This window comes from Syngnathus leptorhynchus, chromosome 12 (assembly GCF_054491065.1).
Source record: "Syngnathus leptorhynchus isolate UIUO chromosome 12, UIUO_Slep, whole genome shotgun sequence".
NCBI classification, from domain to species: domain Eukaryota; kingdom Metazoa; phylum Chordata; class Actinopteri; order Syngnathiformes; family Syngnathidae; genus Syngnathus; species Syngnathus leptorhynchus.
This window is the reverse complement of record NC_141206.1, coordinates 945,108-969,774: the sequence shown is the minus strand read 5'-3', so window position 1 is coordinate 969,774 and position 24,667 is coordinate 945,108. Positions and strand designations below refer to the sequence as shown.

Below are 24,667 nucleotides of genomic sequence, written 5' to 3'. Positions count from 1 at the left end.
CTCAACGCAAATAACCCTGGTCCCCCTCACGCTGTTGGCTCAAATGTCCTTGGGCCTCATGCAGAGACATATGTCGGCAAAAACATACCACACGAGCTACTTATAAAACAACCAAGTCAAAATGATCTACCTACACACCACAAAAATGCAAAACATAAAACTATTTTCCAATTTATTAAGGATTCTTTGTATGTACAATGTATGTTGATGTACCTTGCTTAATTGAATAGGCCAATATTGCACAACACACATCATAAATATTGAATTTTTTTGTAATTATAGGATGATAGGTTGACAAAAAAAAAAAAAAAATTAACGTCACGCTGTGATCGACCAGTAGATTGCAATTGAACTAATGAGCACCCCTGCCCTAGACTGTTTGCCAGCTGATCGCAGGGTACGCAGAGACGAACAACCATCCGCACTCACACTCACATCTTAGGGCAATTTGGAGTGCTCAATTAGCCTACCAAGCATGTTTATGGGATCTGGGAGGAAAACCCACGCGGGCACGAGCAGAACATGTAAACTCTACACAGGGAGGATTGGAGGTGGAATCGAACCGGGACCCTCCTAACTGTGAGGCGGACGTCCTAACCAGTGCCCTACCGAGCCACCCGAACAAACAACAAATTATTACATTATTATTTAACGATTGTTTATTTTTCTGTGACAGAGCAAAAATAACCTCAAACGGTACTTAAAGGGTTCGTAACCTATGCATCCTGGGCATCTGTACACACAATAACACAACCAGCAAGAATAAAATGTATCAGGAGCAAATTCTCTATATGTCACGGCAGGAAAGGTAAATTTATGAAGAAATTCATGATGACTTATTCTCTTGAACAGGGGCCGGTATGCACCTGGTTGTTTTCAACATTCCTCCTTTGTTTCATAAAAGAAGACGACGAGGAAGAAGCCGAAGACATGGATATAGACACTCTGTACAGTAGGTGGCGGTATGTGCCTGAGCCGTCTTATGAACTTTGCATATTGCTGGAAGAAGAAGACATTGTCGCCATTCGGCAGAGCAACACGAAGATGGCGACGTTTGCAGCTAACTTGTCAACCTTTGGCGGATTCGCTTTTGAGAACTGTAAAAGGTAAGCAACGTTGCCTGTAAATCGACATACATAACAACAGACTATAAAAACAGTTCATCCGTTTTATGCCTGTTCCCTATATTTTCTCGGCGACGATCTAGTATTAGACGGGATGAGTCAGCCTTTTCATGTACGTTGTGTGCGTGTCAATTATGGTTTCAATATAATGTGAAATTGCAGTAAACAGAATAATGTAATAATGTTGGGGGGAACAAAAGCATCTCTTCATGAGCAGGCAAGAGACTGTCTGCCACAAGCTTGATTTGTTCATGCGCTTGCAAGTTTCCTCCAGTTTTTGGATAGACTCAACATTAGCTGTTAGCTTGGAGAAAGCGAACAGCACGAAAGGAGTACTCTTTCGGTGAGATGTCCTTTTCTTCGTTTCTACGTTTACAGACAGAACTGGTCTACATAGTTCTTTCCTTCGGTCACTGAATTGTTCACACCTGGAGACGTAACACATTCACTAACTGATCCATTGAGTGTTGGGAAAGCCAGGTAAATCACTGACTCGTTAGCAAGCGGCAAAGTCAGGCCGTTCAGTCGTTCACTCACAGACTCGTTCGTGGACGAGAGGATTTATCATAGCACATTGGTTGCACTCAATTGAACTGCAAAAAGAACCAATGACTTAAGGAAATGACCCGTTCACAAACAACACTATTCAACAGTGCAAGAGCCTGGGTGCTGGCCGGAGCACAATTACTGGACTTGTGCGGTGGGGCTGTTGGGAGTCTTATTTAACTTTAGCGTTTATTTAGGAGCGCACTGATTATACTGTAAAAAAAATATGCAAAACATTCATGTATATCATTCTCTTAATTTGCTGTTCTATTTTTTTAATAGAAATTCATACATTCATTGTGTTCATTTAATTTCCAGAACCATCTTTTTCTTGATCAGTGAAATAAAACATTTGAGCACTGCTCCAGCATACAGTATGTTTTTCTTTTATAACTTTATATAATATAACTTTATAAGTAAATATTTTATGATATGACCTTTCACTTGCTTCAACAAAGCAAAGCAAGCTTTTTTGGTGAAGTGCTTTGACTTGCATCTTCTATCCAAATGTATCGGAAGTGAAAAAAACTTTTAAGATATTTTTTTTCTTTTCTTTTGTAGAAATGGCTTCCTGGCATTAAAAGCGAATGAAGTTGGCTGTTATTTGCCTGCTGCTCGTAAAACTGGAACTACTATCTGTGGTGTGGTGTTCAAGGTGAGTGGAAAAATAACTAACGCACGCGCACACGTGTAGCTTTTGGTGCCATGTAGTGATGACCTACGAGAATGCAATGACTCATGATTGAAGTTTGTACATATTCAAGCATGCGCACTTCGGTGCGACAGAGAAATGTGCCCAGTACTAGCGACAGAGAAACCTCATGTCGCTAGTGCTGGGCACAAATGAGCCATAATTTGTTCACTTGTTTGATTTGGCATGGCATATTAATGGATTTATAATTTGCGGATTTGAATGAGATTATGTGACTTCACCGAAACTGCCGTCCAATAATGCGCAGAGCCGCCGCAGACTACAATTTTATTGCACCCTCCCCAGTCACCATCTTATGATAGGCATTTCAGAAAATAGATGAATACGAAACTACCATGACACTGTACTGTCATAATAATAATTAAATACGGAATATGTAATTAATTAGTCTAATCACATTTTAATCTCATGTTTGATAAAGGTCCCCGAACGAAGAATTTGAATTCTACGACATTACAAAATTGTAGTGCATGACTACAGTTGGGTACATTTCACCTTTGAACTGGTTCTGTCCACACCTATGGACAATTATTTTTCTCCAAAAACATGCATGAAATCACTAAACTTTGTACTCTCATCAGCCATGGTAAAAATTCAAATATTTTGAAGTCGTCACAAACGATGAAACAAAGTGGCTCTCTGACGCCACCTGGAGGGGAAAAATAAAAAATAATTCTGGTAGGGATGTAAAGCACCCCAAGATGTATAACAAAGTTATCTGCTGCCATCATCTAAATTGAACAGGAAAACAGTTCAATCTTGTTCCATTTTTGCAGATTTACAGGGTCATACTATAGAGGATATGCACGTGACGTCACAGACTGGCTGACGGTTTGTTTGGGTGGCAAAAAGCGGCGGACGCTAATAGGGCTAAGGCTGAATTGAGCTTTAGAGATACATGTACTGGGGCTTTTTTTTTTTTTTTAGCATTTTATCGGTGGCAGATCGTGGCAGAGTTGTTACGGTGCAACTTTGACCATGATGTTGTGCCATAGGATCTGCCTATAGCTTCCAAAAAGGCAATACCAAGAAGCTGTATCTGTTCCCTGCGGACCAGACCAGAAAGGATAGCTGGGTGGCGGCCTTTGTATAGCGATCCAGGACGCTTGCGTGTGTTGGCTCATATGTTGAGCTCTTGATTTGTGAAATAAAGAGCCTAACCCACGTCTTGCCTGGTACTTTGGTAAAGCTATAATATAGTTATATACTAGATCTGTGGAATAATTGGGGCTGCAACTAACGGCGAGGTTGACGACGAGGCTGACGACGAGGCTGACGTCAGCAGCGCACATAGGTCCGGAATCGACAGGTGTGGGGTTTTTTTTTTTGACACAGATGATGAATATTCCGGTGATTTAATGATTTGGAGTGACACGGATGGTTTGTTAGAATTCTTGTTTATATTACATTTATTTTATATATCTAGTCCGACATCAGCAGCCCACGTAGTTCCGGCATCAACAGCTGTGTAATTTTCTTTTTTTTTTTTTTTTTTTTTTTGGGACACAGGATAAATATTCTGATGGATTTATTGATTTAGAGTGTCATGGATGGTTTGTTAAAATTGTTCTTAATATTACATAGTCTAACGTCAGCGGCGCACGTAGTCTTTCCGGCGTCAACAGGTGTGTGTGTGTGTGTGTGTGTGTGTGTGTGTGTGTGTGTGTGTGTGTGTGTGTGTGTGTGTGTGTGTGTGTGTGTGTGTGTGTGTGTGTGTGTGTGTGTGTGTGTGTGTGTGTGTGTGTGTGTGTGTGTGTGTGTGTGTGTGTGTGTGTGTGTGTGTGTGTGTGTGTGTGTGTGTGTGTGTGTGTGTGTGTGTGTGTGTGTGTGTGTGTGTGTGTGTGTGTGTGTGTGTGTGTGTGTGTGTGTGTGTGTGTGTGTGTGTGTGTGTGTGTGTGTGTGTGTGTGTGTGTGTGTGTGTGTGTGTGTGTGTGTGTGTGTGTGTGTGTGTGTGTGTGTGTGTGTGTGTTTTTTTTTTTTTTTTTTTTTTAAAGTGACACAAGACAAACATTCTGATGGATTTAAAGCTTTGGAGTGACGGATGGTTCGATAAAATTGTTGTGTATGTTATTGTTATTTCATACATAATTTATATATTGTTATATGGGCCTGTGGACAATTTTGAACTGCAACGCGCCGCTGACGTCGGACTTGTTTACATAAAGGAGGACTAACTCTCTTTCGTGTAACATCAGAGCTCCAACTTAGTGTCGTGGAGACACGCCAGCATCTCTTGTCCCAAGTCAAAGAGGCCGGCCTCCGAGGGTGGTCTATATAAGGGGCAGGTGTTGATGATGTGGTCGGCCGTCTGCTCGGGGTCTCCGCACTTGCAAGCCGCACTATCCGCCAGTCCCCACTGTCGCATGGGTGTGTTGAAGCGCCCAACACCAGTTCTTAAACGGTTCAGTGTGGTCCACTGCTGGCGAGGTAGTTCGTCTCCTCCTATGGCGCCGTCTCCTGGATCCCAGATGTAACGGTGCATGAGGGAAGGACCAGCTGCCTCCCACTCCTGCTTCCAAGCTACTGCCAGCCAAGCATCTCTGGAGATGTCCTCGGGGATGGAATTGAGCATCTCTTGTGCTACAATGTTGTAGGCGTGGCGCCTCTTGAGTCTGCTTGGTGGAGCTGGAGTTGTTGTGGTGCTATGCAGGGTGTGCCAGTTGTTATTTTTTGCCTTCTTGGCGAGAACGAGGGTGGCAGCCTCACGGCGAAGGTTGGCTGGCGCTATTCCCGCAAGGACAGGCAAGAGGGACACGGGGGTGGGCTTCAGGCATCCTGTTATAATTCGGAGGGCGTTGTTGATTGTCACATCCACCTTTTTGGCATGGGGGCTTCTGTTCCAAACTGGGGCACAGTACTCGGCTGCAGAGAAGACCAGCGCTTGAGTAGAAATCCGCAAGGTCTTAGCAGGGGCTCCCCACGTTGTTCCAGCAAGGCGGCGGATCAGTGCAACCCTGGATGTCACCTTTGCCTTCAGATCATCAAGGTGTTGTTTGAAGGATAGGGTCCGATCCAGACGCACGCCGAGGTACTTCGGGGCTCGTTGAACCTCCAGGCGTTTGCCCTCAATGCTCACTGCAAGTTCTCTCCTTGCTTCCCTAGTGCAGAGATTCTATGACGCAGCAACAGTCTTTCCAAGGCTGAGCTGGAGACGCCACTTTCGAAGGTATGCTACCATGGTGCGCATATCTTCATTCAGGCCGTCTTCCGTCGCCTTCCATGTTGGTCGGCTCAGCATGATGGCAAGGTCGTCTGCATAGCCATACTTTCTGGATGCTGTGTCCGGTAGATCGTATGTATAGATGTTAAATAGAATTGGTGAGAGAACTGACCCTTGCGGTACCCCGCTCCTCAGTCTTCGGAGCCTACTGCACTGCCCACTGCTGGTTTGGAGAGTAAAGCTGCGGTTGGAAAGCGTCTCCATGATGAACTGCACCATGTGCCGGTCCGGTATGGTCCTCAGCAGTTTCAGGTGGAGTCCCTGGTGCCAGACTGTATCGTATGCGGCAGTTAGGTCCAGGTATACCACTCCAGCTTTCTCCTTATCCTGGAAGCTGTTCTATATGTCTTGGGAGAGTAGGGTGATCTGGTCTGCTGTTGACCTTCCTCGTCGGAAACCAGCTTGTTCCAGTGGGAGCTGTGGGTCCACCACTGGGTCTATACGGCTTTGTATCAATATTTCCAGGATCTTAAATGGGGCGCTCAGCAGTGAGATGGGCCTGTATGACGAGGACTAACTCGATCTATGGCTTTAATGATTTGGAGTGACACCGATGGTTTGATAAACGTGTTATTTATGTTAGTTATTTGAATAACTATTAATGTTACATCAGGCCCGTTCTCAGCTTCTCGTTTGTGTTTATGTCACGTTAGCGTATCGTATCGTTAGCCTGTTGTAGCTGGTTCATGTCTGTTTTTGGTGTTAGATTTTGTCAAATAAATTTCCCCCAAAATGCGACTTAAACTCCGGAGCGACTTATGTTTTTTACCTCTATATTGTGCATTTTATGGCTGATGTGACTTCTATTCCGGAATGACTTTTAGTCCGAAAAATACAGTACTTTCCAATGCAGACTGATACATCTCAGTGCAGCCTATGTTGTCATGTGCATATGGTTATGTATTGCACTTGTTTGGCTGTTCATTCTAAAGAAGGAAAACAGTTAAGATGAAGACACAGTTTCGGACCCTCATTATCTTCAGTGGTTGTTAAAGAATTACAATATACATCACACTGTATGGGTTTATTGCACTCTACAAAAACCGATTAGTTGTGCCCTCTACAAATTTTGAGCAGAACAGCCTTTCTTGAATGTTTCTCGAAGATTACCAAAAATTGGAGACATACAGGTGTGTAACAAAGCCAATATAACACATGCATGTCATAACCCATCATCATCGTTGGATGATGGAGCCTCTGCCTCAATTGGAGCTGAGAAAAATCCTGGAATGAATGACAGAAAAATCATATTATTCTATTGATAATGAAGCAATTTTTACATATTTAAAATTAAAATAATTAAATTGCTAGATGGTAAAGAATTGAATGAAACAACTATCAAGAGGTAGAATACCATTCAATCATCTGGTAGTAAAGCATGTTTTTGTGCTCCAAAATTTGCCCATAGGGGCTTGTAATTGTGGCCACGTCATACTGTAGCAGAATGATGAGGTCACCTGATTTCTGTTATCAAATTTTATCGGGTCCAATTTCTATTCATCAAGTGTCTATAATGCTAAATATTGATGTGTAAATGAAACCACTCCAAGTTTACCTCTTGGAATTACACAATTCACAATTATTGAATGTGGATCCCTGTTTATGCTACATGCATATCCCCACCACCAGTGATGGATTATCAGAACTGAAAAATGTTGTCATTCTCTTTTAAGGATGGCGTTGTCCTTGGAGCTGATACTAGAGCCACTGAGGGCATGGTAGTGGCAGACAAGAACTGCTCCAAGATACACTACATCTCACCAAATATTTAGTAAGTGATTGGGACTTAAGTGCTTTAACCCCTCACCATTCCTGTTTTGTGTGTTTGCACTTGTCTGATTTAAGTGCTCGCTGAGCCTGCAGATATAATTACAGTGATCCCTCGTTTATCGCAGGGCATTTGTTCCAGAACCACCCGCTAAAAATGAAATTCTGCAAAGTAAAAACGGAAGAAAAAAAAATCTATCTATCCTATCTATCTATCTATCTATCTATCTATCTATCTATCTATCTATCTATCTATCTATCTATCTATCTATCTATCTATCTATCTATCTATCTATCTATCTATCTATCTATCTTTATTATTATTATTATTATTATTATTATTATTATTATTATTATTATTATTATTTTGAACAGATTGAAATGACATTTTGGGCAGCGCTATAGTGCACTGGTTAGCATGTCTGCGTAACAGTTGGGAGGGTGCGGGTTCGATTCCACCTCCGGCCCTCCCTTTGTGGAGTTTGCATCTTCTCCCCGTGCCCATGCGGGTATTCTGCGAGCACTCCAATTTTTTCTCACGTCCCCAAAACATGCTTGGTAGGCCAATTGAGCACTCCAAATTGACCCTAGGTGTGAGTGCGGATGGTCGTTCGTCTCTGTGTGTCCTGCGATCAGCTGGCAAACGGTTCAGGGTGTCTCCCGCCTACTGCCCAATGACTGCTGGGATAGGCTCCAGCACGCCCACGACCCTCGTGGGGACAAGCGGTATAGAAAATGGCTGGATGGATGAAATGACATATCCAACACGTAGTGTTTCCCGTTGGCCGCTAGGGGGCATGTGTGTAATGCAAGTAAATTAGAAGTGTTTTTTTCTTGTCAAGCATGAAAAGTGTCCACCTTCAGAAATACCACATTATGCTAACTTGGGGGACATCAATCATAGCGAAACCAAAGTGAATCACGGTTGCGACTGAATCTTCTGTTGCATTGTGGTCCAGTACACTACATTAAAGTGACGCAAACCTTTTCCATTCCCTTTTCCACTCCCACATTGTTCTGTGCATGTATTGTACCTTTACAGTAAATAAAAGAATAAACGCGCGATATTGTCACGTGTCCCGACTCCTTCTGCACCGACCGGTTGGTGTGTCTTGCCTCACGTGTGGCCGGCTGTCGCGTCCTGTGCTTGAACTCAATCATGTCCACAGTGACGTACATTGCTGAGGCACACCCCGCGCTGGAACGTCGTTGTCACTTAGAAACCCACAAAAGTAACGCATTCGCGAAAGGTGACGCGCAAAGTGGCAAGGGAATACTGTATATCTTAAAATGTTATTATTCAAATTCTCCAGGAGCTCAGTTTTTTTAAGTGGTCTATTACATGGCTGGGCAAGTCGCCACAAGGTGAGTCAATTATATCTGCAGGCTCAGTGAGCAGTTAAATCAGACATGCGCAAATACAAACAGCAGAAATGGTATGGGGTTAACAGACTGTAGGTTGAGTGTCAACATCTGAATCATTGCAATAATGGCTGCGTTTATGCAGAATTAATGACCCATCTTTGTTTTCTTGTGGGATGTCAGCTAACTAAAAACACCACAATAGCTAGGTTCACACTGCAGGTCTTAATGCTGGTGCAGAAAAAGAAATGACATCCATCACAACGTAATTATTAAGAAAGTACATTCCTGCTCATCGTTATTGATACCCTTTTGTATTTTGCATACATTCATTTTTTTGCATAGATAGCCAGAAAGCTCTATTTTTGTTATGTTCTTCTAGAAAACATTTTCCCCAATTGATTGTGGTTTGTCCAGGTACTCATTGGCAAAGTTTAGTCATTCCTTTTATATCCTTGCCTCAGGAATGGTGTCTGACGCCATGACACCCTGTTTGGTTCACTGTGCTACATATAGTACATGTTGAAAACATGATCCCAGACTTTTTCATGTTGGCCTTCAGGTCTTTGGATGTTTGATGTGGTGTTTTTTTTTTTTTTTTTTTTTTTTTTTTTTCTTCCTTCTTCTCCAACCATTCCCACCAAACTTCAGTCATCAACTTTTCTCTTCTCCGGACGTCCAGGCAGGTTCTTGACAATTACCTGCTTGTCAAACTTAATCACAATATGCACTGTTGAAAAAGGATACCCAGGACTTTGGAGATTGGGATTTCCATTGCCGTCATTGATCAACACAAATGTTTGGAGAGCTGCACCATTGCCCAATCAGTTTAGAGTATTAAATACTAAATTGTCCCTCTCATCCAGAGCACGTCACAGTGGAGCGATCCCAGAATGATACTGTGATGAACTTCAAAGAGGGATTCACAAATCAATCTGACTCTTACAGCCTCCTAGCACACAAAAACAGAAACATATTTTCTCAGAAACTGACTACTCCGGCCTGAAACAATGCCGGAGTCCTCTGCTACTCCTTCCCTGGATAGAAAGCGTCAGAAGCGGTGTGCGAGGAGGCAGAAGAGGGGCAAGCGTGGAGGCATCCGGGCCAGGCTAGCGGCAAACACAATTCGCCGGCCATGCCTTCCATTCTTCTGGCGAACGTTCGATCACTGGACAACAAAATGGATTACATTCGACTGCTGAGATCTACGAACCGGACAGTGAGTAACTGCTGTGTGCTCGTGTTCACTGAGACTTGGTTGAGTGTCAACATTCCGGACTCTGCTGTGCAACTGGAGCAGCTAGCGTGCTATCGCTATCGTGAGAGGACGCGGGCGCTGATTGTTCGCCGCTTCTCCACCAGAATTAGTTTATTTTTAGTGTTTTATTTAATTCTCCACCAGAATTAGTTTATTTTTAGTGTTTTTAGTGTTTTATTTATTTATTTTTTAGCCATTAGCCTAGCAAATGGCTAACACACAAGTTCAGCTTTCTCCAACCGGCACTATATTAACTTACTCCATCCCCCGCTTGCTGGAGCTGAGTAATCACACCATTCCAGGGTGTGTCTCAGTCATCAAAGAACTCGCTCGGACTTCTCCGCAAACCTTGTTACATCCACAGAAGTACCCATCGTAACTTTGTTTTCTCCCAACCTGCCCATAACGCTATTCCTTCCATCTGCTCCTCCACCGCCCGATATCCCGTCGCATGTCCAACACGTCATCAGAGACCCAGCACACTTGGATCTTATTGTAGCAACCAAGCGGGGCTGCAGTACTCCAGGTGGCCTGAAAAACATGGTGTGGAGTCCACTCTTACACGGAGCGGGCTCCGACTCAAGACAGACACCGGGTTGCCGGGAAAACACGGAATGGATATCTCTCTGGCACGGAACGGATTTCAACACGGAGCAGCCCCGGGGTGGCCAGGACAAAACGAACTGAATTTCACTCCAACACACAGTGGACTGCACTTCATGTGGAACAGAAGACGTGGAGTGGATTTCTCTCTTCTTCGCCCCCTACCTAAACGCAGCCCCACATCCACAATCAAAATGGATCTCCTCAACATCCAAGCACTCACCCATAAATCATCATTTATTCACAACCTCATCCTGGACAAAGGCTTAGACATAATGTGCCTGAATGAGACCTGGCAACCACCGGATGTCTATCAATTCCTCAACGAAGCCTGTCCCTCTGGTTATAAATACATAACTAAACCCCGCAGCACTGGCCGTGGCGGTGGCCTTGCTGTATTCCATCGTCTTGATCTAAAGCTGTCCCCCCTCCCTCTACCTGATCACTCCTCATTCGAATCCCTTGCATTCAAATGTAAACCTCCATATCCTGTCACAGTTTTACTTATTTACCGCCCTCCTAAACCAAACTCCGCTTTCATTCCAGAACTATACGATCTACTCACTACCCTCTGTACCTCCACTTCCTCTAATTTAATCATATTAGGTGATGTTAACATCCATGTCGACACCCCCTCCCGCCCCCCTGCCTCTGACCTGTTGCAACTATTGGACTGTTTACACCTCACTCAACATGTAAATGTCCCCACCCATGACAAAGGGCATACACTTGACCTTGTCATTTCCTCATCGGCCATAAGCAACCTACAAGTTCACGAGGTTGGTGTGTCTGACCACAAACTTATTCAAATGGAACTGCCTTTCCCACGCCCCCTCTCCAAACCCAAGCGGCAAATCTCTTTCAGAAATTTCAAATACATCAACCAAGACACTTTAGCACAGGACCTCCTGCTTCTCTCCTCCTCCTCCGCGACCTTTCCATCAGTCAGCAAGGCAGTGGATCATTACAATAACTCTTTGGCCAAACTTCTAGGTATCCACACCCCCATAAAAAACTAAACAGTCACTTTTTCACGCTCAGCCCCCTGGTACACCAGTGAGCTGCGGCTGATGAAGTCAACTGGACGCATCCTGGAGCGTCGTCTCAATGCCTCAGGTCTGACCGTGCACAAACAGGCCTATAAAGAACATCAGAAGGCCTACTCAAAAGCCCTTGGGATTGCACGTGCCCAGTTCTACTCCAACATCATAAACAATACCCCTGGAAACTCAAAACAGCTATTTTCAACCATCAACCACTTTCTCAAACCCCAACCCACCACTCCAACGGAATCCTCAGAGGTAGTGTGCAATAACTTCATGACCTTCTTTACCGCTAAGGTTGACAACATTCGCACCCAGCTCCTCTCCTCTTCTGGCCCCTCCACTTCACCTCCACTCCCCTTCCTTCCACCTGGGTCAGTCCAGCCTCTCCGCTGTTTCTCCCCTATTTTGCAGTCGGAGGTAGAGGACATCATCAAAAAGATGAAACCCTCCACATGTGCCCTGGACCCTTTCCCCACAGCCCTCATTAAACATCAAATCTCAGCTATCAGTCCCCTAATAACCAATGTCATCAACCTCTCACTCCAGTCTGGCTCTGTACCCCCTGCATTGAAGACAGCCATTATTACCCCCCTGCTCAAAAAACCCTCGCTTGACCCGGACAACCTTGCCAACTACAGGCCAATATCAAACCTCCCATTTCTCTCCAAGGTTCTGGAAAAAGTGGTAGCAGCCCAACTTCACGCCCATCTCACCCGCAATAACATCGCTGAGAAATTTCAATCCGGTTTTCGCTCTGGCCACAGCACCGAAACAGCCCTTGTTAGGGTCACCAACGACCTTCTCATGGCTGCCGATGCAGGCTCCTCGTCACTCCTCATTTTGTTGGATCTGTCCGCTGCATTTGACACTGTCCACCACAACATCCTCCTTAACCAACTTCACTCCACTGGATTCTCTGGCACTGCTCTATCCTGGCTTCAGTCCTACCTCTCGAACCGAACCGAGTACGTTTCCCTGGGAGGGAAAAAATCAGACACACACACAGTCACCTCCGGTGTCCCCCAGGGATCTGTACTCGGTCCTACCCTCTTCATTTTCTACATGCTACCCCTTGGCAATATAATCAGGAAGTTCGGCATATATCACTGTTACGCGGACGACACCCAGCTATACCTCAAACTCAACCCCCCACCCTCTGCAACCCAGCCTCATCCATCTCCCTCATCCATCCTCTCACTGTGTCTGGAGGAGATAAAGGCGTGGATGAATCTCAGCTTCCTACAAGTCAACAGCGATAAAACCCAAGCCATGTTATTTGGCACTTCCCATCAGATCCATACCTGCCCAATCACAAGCATCTCATTCGCCGGTCACACAATCCCCCTCTCAGCCACTGTCACCGACCTGGGTGTGATACTGGACTCTCAACTCAACCTAGAGTCACACATAAAACACATCTGCAAAACCTCCTTCTTCCACCTCAGGAACATTTCCAAACTCCGCCCCACACTTACCCTGACAGATGCTGAGAAACTTGTCCACGCCTTTGTCTCCTCCAGGCTAGACTACTGTAACGCACTCCTCATCGGGATCCCTAGCAAGAGCCTCCAGAGGCTCCAGTACATTCAAAACTGCGCTGCTAGGATCCTGATGAGGGTGCGGAAAAGCGACCACATCACACCCATCCTCCGTTCTCTGCACTGGCTCCCCATCAAATTCCGAATAAATTATAAGATCGCCCTCCTCACTCACCAGTGCATCCTCGGACATGCTCCCCCATACCTCAAAGAACTCCTTGCCCCCAAATCTGCCACCTGAAACCTCCGCTCATCCAATTCTCACCTTCTCCATGTCCCCAACACCAAGCTGCGTACCATGGGCGACCGGGCCTTCTGCCATGCAGCCCCCACACTGTGGAACTCCCTCCCCGACCACCTAAGAGCACCCCAATCCACTGACCCTTTCAAAACCGGACTTAAAACTCACTTCTTTAATTTGGCATTTCTGTAATTCCTGTTTTTATATCCTGGTTGTCGTCCAGTTGTTTTATACTTGTCCTTGCTTTTTATTCTTGTTTTTACTTGCCATGTAGCACTTTGAGATTCCTCCGAATATAAAGTGCGTTATAAATATAATTTTTTATTATTATTATTATTATTATTATCGAGCGGACCAGACCATTGTAAAAGGGGGAAAATCACGTGGAGGAGGAATCTGTGTCTACATCCGTGACGAATGGTGCCGGTAGTTGTATGCAGACACTGGCGGAGTTAGTGATCATTAAGTGCCGTCCTTTATACCTGCCAAGGGAATTTACTGCGATTCTGCTTGTCGCAGTCTACATCCCGCCTTCCAACGTTGGAAGCGACAGGATCACGGCCCTTAGTGAACTGTACCAGGCTGTCAGTGATCGGCAGATGGCGCACCCGCTGGGGATTTTAATCATGCTGACCTGAAGTCTGTCTTTCCAAAGCTTCACCATCATGTTAATTTTCCGACACGTGGTGACAGCTTCCTGGACCTGGTCTACACTGCACATAAAGGAGCTTTCAAGGCCACCCCCCATCCCCCACATTAGACTTTCTGACCACATCACTGTTATGCTTGTGCCCGCGTACAGACAAAGAGTGAGGGCTTCCAGGCCGGTTCGCAAGCGGGTAAGAGTGTGGCCTGAGGGGGCCTCTGATGCTCTTCGAGACTGCTTTGGCACTACAGACTGGGAAATGTTTAAGCAGGCAGCCACTTGCAACAATCAGACGGACATTGAGGAGTATACTGACTCTGTGACCTCTTACATCGCGAAGTGCATTGATGATGTGACCCTCACAAAATACATCGTCACTCGGGCTAACTGGAAGCCATGGCTGACTGGGACTGTCCTCGGGCTGCTGAGGGCCAGAGACAAACCCTACGGGGCTGGGGATGAAGCGGGCGTGAGATCAGCTAGGGCGAACCTGTCCCGGGGCATCAAGGAAGCGAAGAAGGCATTCTCTTCCAAGATTACCGCCCACTTCAAAGACAGCAGGGATGCTCGGAGCCTGTGGCAAGGCATTCAGACCATCACAGACTACAAGCCCGCGCCGCAGTGTGAGGGCGACGTCCCTCTGCTCAACGAACTTCTTTGCTCGCTTTGACGCGCAGAACAGCACTTGCCGGCTGAAGACCCCTTCCCCTCCGAACGAGCAGCCCCTGTGCCTCTCTGCCGTTTGCGTGAGGAGGACACTTGCCGCTATCAACACCCGTAAGGCGGCGGGCCCGGACAACATCCCAGGTCGAGCGCTGAAGGACTGTGCTGAGGAGCTTATGGATGTCTTCACGGACATCTTTAACATTTCCCTCCAGCAGGCCATCGTCCCGTCATGTTTCAAGGCTGCCACCATCATACCTGTGCCGAAAAATCCTGCTCCTTCCTGCTTTGATGACTACCGCCCTGTGGCACTGACACCCATCGTCATGAAGTGCTTTGAGCGGCTTGTCATGGCGCACGTCAGATCTGTTCTTCCCCCCACCATAGACCCCTTCCAGTTTGCGTACTGAGCCAATCGGTCCTCTGAGGATGCAGTCTGCTCTGCCATCCACTCTGCCCTCACCCACCTTGAGAATAGAGACTCGTAAGTGAGATTGCTGTTTGTGGACTTCAGTTCTGCGTTCAACACCATTGTTCCACAGCATCTCATCTGCAAACTAGACAAGCTTGGCCTCAGTACCTACCTTTTCAACTGGCTACTGGACTTCCTCTGTCAGATGCCTCAGGTAGTACGTGTTGCCGACAATGTCTCCAGCAGCATCACGCTGAGCACGGGGGCCCCTCAAGACTGCGTGCTCAGTCCGCTGCTCTTCACCCTGCTGACGCATGACTGCACTGCAACCTACAGCAGCAACAGCGTGCTAAAATATGCCGACGACACGACTGTTGGTGGTTTTCATCACCAAGGGCGACGAGACTCAATACAGGTCGGAGGTCGACCTTCTGGCCACGTGGTGCAGGGACAACAACCTCCTGCTGAACGTCAGCAAGACCAAGGAGATTGTTGTTGACTTCTGGAAGGGTCACACCCAAGACCCGCCGCTGACCATGACGGTGCTGTGGTGGAGAGAGTGAGCAGCACCAGATTCCTGGGGGTGAACATCAGTGAGGACCTCTCCTAGACCACCAACGCTGCGTCGCTGGCGAAGAAAGCTCAGCGCTGCCTGTACTTTCTGCGGAAACTCAGGCGAGCAAGTGCTCCTCCTGCCGTCATGACCACATTCTACCGTGGCACCATTGAGAGCGTCCTCTCCAGTTGTAACGCTGTGTGGGGTGGTGGCTGCACTGAATACAACATGAAGGCCCTGCAGCACATAGTGAACACTGCTAGTAAGATCATCCCTTCCCTGAAGGACATTTACCCCTCCCGTCTCACCCGCAAGGCGATTGTGTGTGATGTGAGTCACCCCGCTCACTCTTTGTTTGATCTTCTGCCCTCTGGGAAGAGGTACAGATGCCTGTGCTCCCGCACCACCGGACTCACCAACAGCTTCATACTCCAAGCTGTCAGGATCCTGAATTCTCTCCCCCCTCCACCCTCGGCTGCATAACGTCCTGTTCTTTTGAGCTATACTCTGGCTGTCTGCTGTATGCACGCTTGCTCCATTTTGCTCCTCTTATTTGTCTATTTATTTATTTATCAAAGTCAAAGTCTGCTTTATTGTCAATTTCTCCACATGCCAAGGCACACAAAGAGATCGAAATTACGTTTCCCACTGTCCCACGGTGACTAGACACAGTACACAACACTCACATCAAATAGCACAAAGAGTAAAAACGAACAGACAAGATCAACGAATAAGTAATAAGCAAATAACCCAAATAAATAAACAATAAATAGATAGATAGATAGATAGATAGATAGATAGATAGATAGATAGATAGATAGATAGATAGATAGATAGATAGATAGATAGATAGATAGATAGATAGATAGATAGATAGATAGACAAATAAGAGCAGCAAAATGGAGACAGCGCGCTAATAGCAGACAGCCAGATCATAGGGCAAAAGAACAGGACGTCATGTAGCAGAGGGTGGAGGGAATTCAGGATCCGGACAGCTTGGAGCACGAAGCTGTCTCTGAGTCTGGTGGTCCGGGAGCGCAGGCATCTGTATCTCTTCCTGAGTTTCCGCAGTTTATTGTTTATTTATTGGGTTATTTGCTTCTTACTTATTCATCGCTCTTGTCTATTCGTTTTTACTCTTTGTGCTATTTGCTGTATGTGTTGTGTAGTGTGTCTAGTCACCGTGGGACGGTGAGAAACGTAATTTCGATCTCTTTGTGTGTCTTAACATGTGAAGAAATTGACAATAAAGCAGACTTTGACTTTTGACCAATGCAACGGGTTTGTCGTACAGAACATGACGTTCAACGTTGGGTAGAGAGCTGTAGCTGACTTCAATTAAATTAGAGATAACCGCCTTTTTTTTTTTTATTTAATGCTTCCGTGGCGAATCGTATGGTTGAAAAGTTGGACAACTGAAAGTTGACTAAAAAAATTTTGAGTTGACTAAAGCTCTACTTATCTGATCTTATACCACAAATGAAAGTGACAGATTAAAAAAAAAAAACAGAAAAAAACATGTAATTGAGCCAATCTGACAATCTGTTAGAGGTCACATGCGCAAAATAATCAGAATTGACCTGCAGTGTGAACGTAGCCTACGTTACAGTGACATCTAAATGAGCGGCTTATTTTTTTGTCTTTTGTATTTCATCATCTTTTGCACGTCACAGTCGACAAATTGCATTGATGTCAAACTTGAACACAACCTGAAGTTACTTTTACCTATTTTATGCATCCAACAGGGGGAATGTATTTTGTTTTTATGGGACCTTAAATGAACACTTTTTCCACTTTACTTGAGCTGTCGCATCTGAAATGAAACGTCAGCCTGTTGTCTCACATTTATTATGCAGTTGTTGTGGAGCAGGAACAGCTGCAGACACAGAAATGACCACTCAGATAATTTCCTCCAATCTGGAGCTACACGCCCTCTCCACAGGCCGACTGCCACGTGTGGCCACCGCTAACCGCATGTTCAAGCAAATGCTTTTCAGGTATACGGCATGGGCTTTATCATTACAGTAATCCCTCGTTTATCGCAGATAATTGGTTCCAAGACCACCCACGATAGGTGAAATTCCGTTATGTACAGAAAATCTATCCATACAAGACTTTTATGAATCTTTATTGTATTTTTAAAAACTTTATTGTACTTTTAAACACTTTTTAATATATTTTTAAACACTTTTGTAGACTTTTTAAAGTCAAAACAGATTTTCATAAACATTCTTTAAATAAATAAGAAAATAAATAAGAGTAAATATATTGTTATAATATCCGCACAAGACTTTTATTAACGATTATTGTCGTTTTATACACTTTTTTTTTTAAAAACACTTCTTTGTATTTTTAAACACGTAAAAAAAATAGTCAAATTGACTTTCAGAAACATTATTTAAATAAATTAATAAATTAATGAAGTTAATATATTGCTACAATATCCACACAAGACTTTTATGAACTTCTTTTGAAGCGTTAACGAAACGCGAATCAGAGATGCAGCTGATTATGTTGACACAAACTAAATGGAGCAGGTGATACGTAACAGGAGATTGAGATAAAACCAATCATTGGCAAGGATACAGATCAACATGACCCCATTGGTCTCCTACTGGCCAATAGTGTGTTGTAAAGTCATATGGCCATACAGCCCCGTGCTCCAACCAAGTGACACCGCAAAAAGCCGCCATGCTCCGAATATATCCGCAATATTTGTTTTCATAAAAATCCACAATGCACCAAGGCTGCGATGGTGAAATGCGAAGTAGCAAGGGATTACTGTATACAGTATACCAAACTCTTGTTTGAATCAAATACGGATGTGTTTTTGATCTTTCTTTTTTTTTTTCAATTCAGATATCAGGGCTACATTGGTGCAGCTCTGGTTCTTGGTGGAGTGGACTGTAATGGTTCTCATCTTTACAGCATCTACCCTCATGGCTCTACAGACAAGCTTCCATATGTCACCATGGGTCAGTTTCAACCACAACACAAACATGAATATGTCCCCTTTTATAAATGCTGTTACTATTTCACTTGCCAATGAATTGTTAAATTGTGTGAAAGGCACCTATATTTAAGAAGTTATTTTTACCTACACTAGAACAGCTGGACGCGTCAATTGACGCGCATCACTTTGCGTGGTGGGGGTGAAACCCCTGTCCTCTGATCACATCATAGCAGGGGTTGTTTTACGATGTTGAGTAGACAGAACAACTTTGATTGCGTCTTCTACAATTGGTCAATCAGTGCAAAGGATCTTAGCACTTTGTTCTACTACTTTGTTAAGACAGGACAAGCTTAGGTTAATTATTACTGATTACATTCCAACATAATATGATCAACCTAATCTATTCAACCCTAACAATCGCCGCTGTCTGTATCAAGCAGGTTCTGAAGATGTTCGAGAGCCTGTTTGGCAGTGTGGCGATATGGGCGCGGGCTTTGTTGTTGTAGTTGTGATGAACACGCGTCACCTGGTGCTTTAGTCTCCTTACTTTCTTTTGAAGGCTGATGTGACTTGGATTTTGTTCTCTTGATCTCTATATTATGATACAATTACACTCGTCACTCCACTACGATATCCTCACACAATTTTGTTCTCGGGCATGCACGCGAATAAAACGATTGCAAAAACACGACATGCGCTACATGTGATGTGCGACGGAAACATGTCACATCGATGGAACGTCAATTGACGCACCCCGCTGTTAGAGGTAGATCAAAACAGCCGCTGTTCTAGTGTTAAGGAACTATGACCAACCTTGATCCTTGAAATCGGCCGTCCCTCCCCTGCCATCATGAAAAGGGGCAAAAACAAATTCAATTGTCATATTCATCAAATTGTTTCATTATAAACTTTATAATATATCATTTTCCTTTTAATTTCAGTAGTTTTGTATCATTTTGAACCAAAATTGCTAAATTATTATAGTTATGTTAAAACTGAAGACAAGTCGCTTGGAGGAGGCAATTTCCTGCCTTGCCTTCCTCTGAGAATTGCGTAATCACACGGCTACCTATGCTGACAGGCTGTGTAGTTAGACTGAACTGCGGTCTGTCTCTATGTCGCTGTTTAAGTGTTCAAACACTATTAACTGATTTCCGTAGTTAAGCTGATGTATATAATATCTAGTGTTTTTTGTCATCCATATGTAACGTCGTGTTTCTTTAAATGAGCAAAACGGCTTAGAAAAAAGACCCAACGGAGGCAATGAAAAAAGTTCTCCAGACTTATGGCAGGGAGCGCGAGTGATTCCGGGATGATTCATGCGCCTACCTGTAGAATAAGTGATCTCCAGTTCAAATTTACAGTGAACAACTGAGGAGCAGTCATCCATTTATTTCATTTTAAATTCGTTTTTTTTTTTTTTTTTTTTTTTTTTTTTTTTTTTTTTTTTTACATTTCGTTTTACAATGGAGGATTACACATCCAAACGATTTTCAACTATGGATTTTCGATCGAAGCAGGAGGTCATCAGTGAAGGAAGACCAACTCCGGAGTTATAAGGTTTGATTCGGACAACGGGACTTTGGAGCAGTGTGCTTTATTGAGTGTTTATATGTGTGAAGACTGCTGATATGGGATTTTAATTAAAATAGTTAAAATTGAATAATGAATAAGCTACTCTAGAGCAGCGTTCCCCAACCTTTTTTGTGACACGGTTATTTTAACGGGGGGGGTGACATCAGTGCCTCCTCAGTCATGAACCTCACTGCACGTCAACAGTTGTTTTTCTAACAGGTAAGCATAGTCGAGGGTCTCTGTGTGCTTGATTGACATGATTCGGGGTATCACAAACTATTCTTTTTACAATTTATTATCCTATCCATTCCTTCTATTATTTAAGTACTTGCTGCCCAAAACAACAGCAGCCAGTGGTGAACGCCTAATTTACACTGACTGCTGAATGGATGTGTTGCTGTGTCTGTACGGAAGAACGTATGATGCTGTGTCTGTACGGAAGAACGTATGACTGCAATGCACATCCACTGCGGACAGCTGAACCGACGAGATCACAGGAGTTCACGCTGAAGAGAGTTCACACGATAACTGTGTATAAAGAGAGCAAGCCCATAGCCGCTGCTACCGTTGCACCTGCTGCTACCGTTGCACCTGCTGCTACCGTTGCACCTGCTGCTACCGTTGCACCTGCTGCTACCGTTGCACCTGCTGCTACCGTTGCACCTGCTGCACCTGCTTTCTTGTTTGGCTCGAGATGTCCCCACAATCCACACTGCCTGAGCAGTAATCTCACAATTCTACATTGTCAATATTGACAATAGGTCCATGAATCTGTCATTGAAAACAATTTGCCAAAGTGACATTTTCTTACGAGATGAGCCATCAGTAGCCATAACTTTTAGCGGGTTATTGTTTTGTTGTAAGCAATAAGTGTTATGCTTCTCTCAAATATACATAATGATTTTTATTTATTTTTTTGCCTGTCATGCAGCTCAGCACCCCTAAGCTTGTGGTAAAATTATATCCCCTTATTTCAAAATGGTTCAACCACTAGTGTACCACACAGAACATGGACCATAGAAAGTGAAAGTGTGTTGCATCAGGAGATACAGAATATGAGAGCCAAGCAGGTTGATGATTTAGCTACGGTCTCTCATCATTTTGAAGTTTGGGGTTCACAGGACTGTTGCCGACCTACCTGGTCCCAAAAGGTAAACGGCTGACAAATTGAGGAGATGCATGTTAGGAATAGTAATCGAAGACCAACAACAACCACCAAAGAAGATGCATGTGAATTCAAAGGGCAATCAATGTCAAAATGCAACATCCATTGTTGATTGGGCCAAAGTAAAGGAGGACACCACTGTTGAAAGCAAACCCAAACAAAAGTGAGACTGGAATTTGCCACAGTGTATATTGTCAAACCACAAAGCTTCTTGGAGAATGTCCTAAAGACAGATGAGACATAACTGAAGTTTTTAGCAAGGCACATCTCTCATGGTAAAGGAGATACGTACGTCAGGCTGAAAGTGGTACAGAAACGGCGTAGCACCTTTTGAGCTCATTGATGCTAAGGGCAGTGGTCAGAATATTGTATACAATCTTTTGAATTTTTAAAAAATATTTTGTTCTTGCTGTCACAAATCTGCTCGATATCCCCCCCCCCCCCCCCCCCCATTCATCAATAATGTATTAAAAATGAGTGGAAATGTGAATATTTGCGTCTTAAGTCAAATTGTGATTCATGTGCATCCTTCAATTTTCTACTTGCAACCCTAAACCTTCAGATTAGGGGCCCACTGTGATTTTGATAAAGAAAAGTGAGTCTGGAGCCCTGATTTTCATGTATAGGTTTTAATGTTTCTCAAACAGTATTGTAGTGCAATTTTAACGCTTTCTCTTGCCCTTCAACCACCCCCCATTTGGTCAACAGCATATGTTTTTTTCACAAGGTTCTGGTTCCCTGGCTGCTATAGCAGTTTTCGAAGACCGATACAAACCTGATATGGAGGTAAGTCAAACAATTGTTGATTACATCAAATAAAAAAAGTTATCTACTTTCATTGTGGGTGTTGTTGTTCAAATGCATTCATTATGTAGGAAAAGGATGCCAAGGCACTAGTGCGTGATGCCATCGCTGCAGGAATATTCAATGATCTGGGTTCTGGCAGCAACATAGATCTGTGTGTGATAACCACTGATAAAGTGGATTACATCCGTCCCCATGATGAGGCTAACAAGAAAGGTTCCAGGTCAGAACAAAATAATTTCTGTTATGTTTAATAAATGTTTGTGTGTTTTAGAACATCAACATAGTGTGATGGTGTCATCCATAAATAACACTGGGCTAACGCAAGTTTTAATCATGGAAGTCTTTATGTAGCACTTGATGTATTTTTTTTTTTTTTTTTTTTAACACTGATTTTTAAAAAAATATTTTTCTCACCATGTCAGACAGAAAAAGGCAGATATGCACAAGTAATTCATCTAAAGGTTTATTAGCATCTGAATATAGTAAACTTAAAAAATGTTGACCAGTGTGAAAAATGAAGTTGAAATGACACAACACCCTGAAATATAATTTTAATATTTTTACTTGAACAGAAATATTTTTCTGTTATGTATACAATTGGTTCATATGCTTTACCCCCCCAATAGAACTGGTGACTACAAGTACAGAAGGGGAACCACAGGTGTCTTGACCAAACTGGTGACGCCACTGAACCTGGATGTGATGGAGGAAAGTGTGCAAACCATGGATACTTCCTAGAGTATTTTTACCCATTGTATTTTTTGAAATTAAATGGTATTGCTTAGTTGTCATTAAATGCATCTTTTTCCTGCTGTCATGACTTGTTTGTTTTGAAATGGTTGCAAGACAGCATGGTTCAATCAATTCATCCATATCATTCTGTTTCAAACGTCTCACATTAAATGTTTATAAACAAAACAAATGTATACATCTGGATCACAGTTAAGAGATGTTTGTGGTTTCAATCAGTATGGACGATGCATTGTGGTTGAATGGATTTAATAAAATTTCGTAGGGCTGGTTGGCAAACAACTAATCACTATTATGATAAAATTTTATTTAAAACCTACCAACATGCTCTCATGTCTATACTTACGGAAGAGGATTAGGGCCAGTGAAGAAAAAAAACAAAACAGAGGGGTGACAGGATTCTGACTTTGTTTTTTTTTTTTTATATCAGAATTCTGAGAATAAAGTCAGAATTCTGACTTTATGGCGTGGGGTGGCGGAGGGAAAGTCAGTGTGTGGTTTTGACCAGAGAGGACATTAAGTCGTCAACGAGTGACTTTTTGCGTGCCAGAAGATTGCCGGAGGACATCATTTTACTCTTGGAGGAGCAGGGGGTGAAAGTTTTCTGTAGGCTAAAAAGGAAAAAAAAGGCTAAGAACATATTTACCTTGTATTCGTCTTGCATCAGGAGCATTCCAGGAGATTGACATTCGCGACGAAATACGGTGACGTCATGGCTATAAATTAAATGTGTAATAACTAAAAAACCGTAGCATGGGGGGCTGGGTGACGTCATCGCGATAAAAGAAATGTGTAATATCTACGAAACCGGAGCAGCACAAACAAAACTTTTTGCTGCACAAACCAGCACAAACGAACGGTACCATTTTGGGTCCATTTGGAGAAAAAGGAGGGGGGGGGCTGGGTGACGTCATCGCCATAAAATAAATGTCTAACATCTACGAAACCGGAGCAGCACAAACGAAACTTTTTGCTGCACAAACCAGCACAAACGAAGCACAAACGAACGGTACCATTTTGGGTCCATTTGGAGGAAAAGGGGGGGCTGGGTGGATGACCTATTAAATAACCTTTTATAACTCGAAAATCGTTGCTGCACAAACGAAAGTTTTTGCTGCACAAACCAGCACAAACGAAGCACAAACGAAACAGACTATTTTCCTTAAATTTTGCGTGATTGCAGGTAGCGTATTTTTGTTCATTCAGTAGTCAGTTTCATTAAACTGATTACGTAATGCACGATTATAAATCTTGAAGAGGGAGCAACGGCAATGTGGACATGTTCTATCAGGGTAGACAATCTCTGTACAATATGATGCTCATATATGTACAATTATTTTATTATTTTATGCAGCCAAACTGCTCAATCAGAACCCGAATACAACACACACACACACACACACACACACACACACACACACACACTGGGGGGTGTCGCCCCCCACACTCAGGTACGAACTGGTCATGTCATAAACTATGCCTAGCTGATTGTGGCCGGCTGCAATATCATTGCACCTGAAATTTAACTCAATACACTGATCACACTGTTGTTTAAGAGTGGTGATTCTACTAAGTTTTTTTTTTATTATCTATATAATAATAATTGGCTCAACACATTTCTTTCTATACTACAACACCTACAACAGGGTTCGGCAACCCAAAATGTTCCACGAGCCATATTGGCCCAAAAAAACAAACAAACAAAAACCATACAGGTCTGGAG

General features: G+C 43.6%; 1 protein-coding gene across 1 annotated transcript; it reads left to right on the top strand.

Moving 5' to 3' along the window:
• Positions 1–941: 941 nt before the first annotated feature.
• On the top strand, positions 942–23,007 carry psmb7 (proteasome 20S subunit beta 7). The gene is made up of 8 exons (XM_085925420.1): positions 942–1,106; positions 2,232–2,325; positions 7,276–7,373; positions 17,551–17,691; positions 18,554–18,669; positions 22,115–22,173; positions 22,263–22,414; positions 22,821–23,007. The coding sequence occupies exons 1-8, from the start codon at positions 1,045–1,047 to the stop codon at positions 22,930–22,932; spliced, it is 834 nt and encodes a 277-aa protein (XP_085781546.1). The 5' UTR covers positions 942–1,044; the 3' UTR covers positions 22,933–23,007.
• Positions 23,008–24,667: the final 1,660 nt, after the last annotated feature.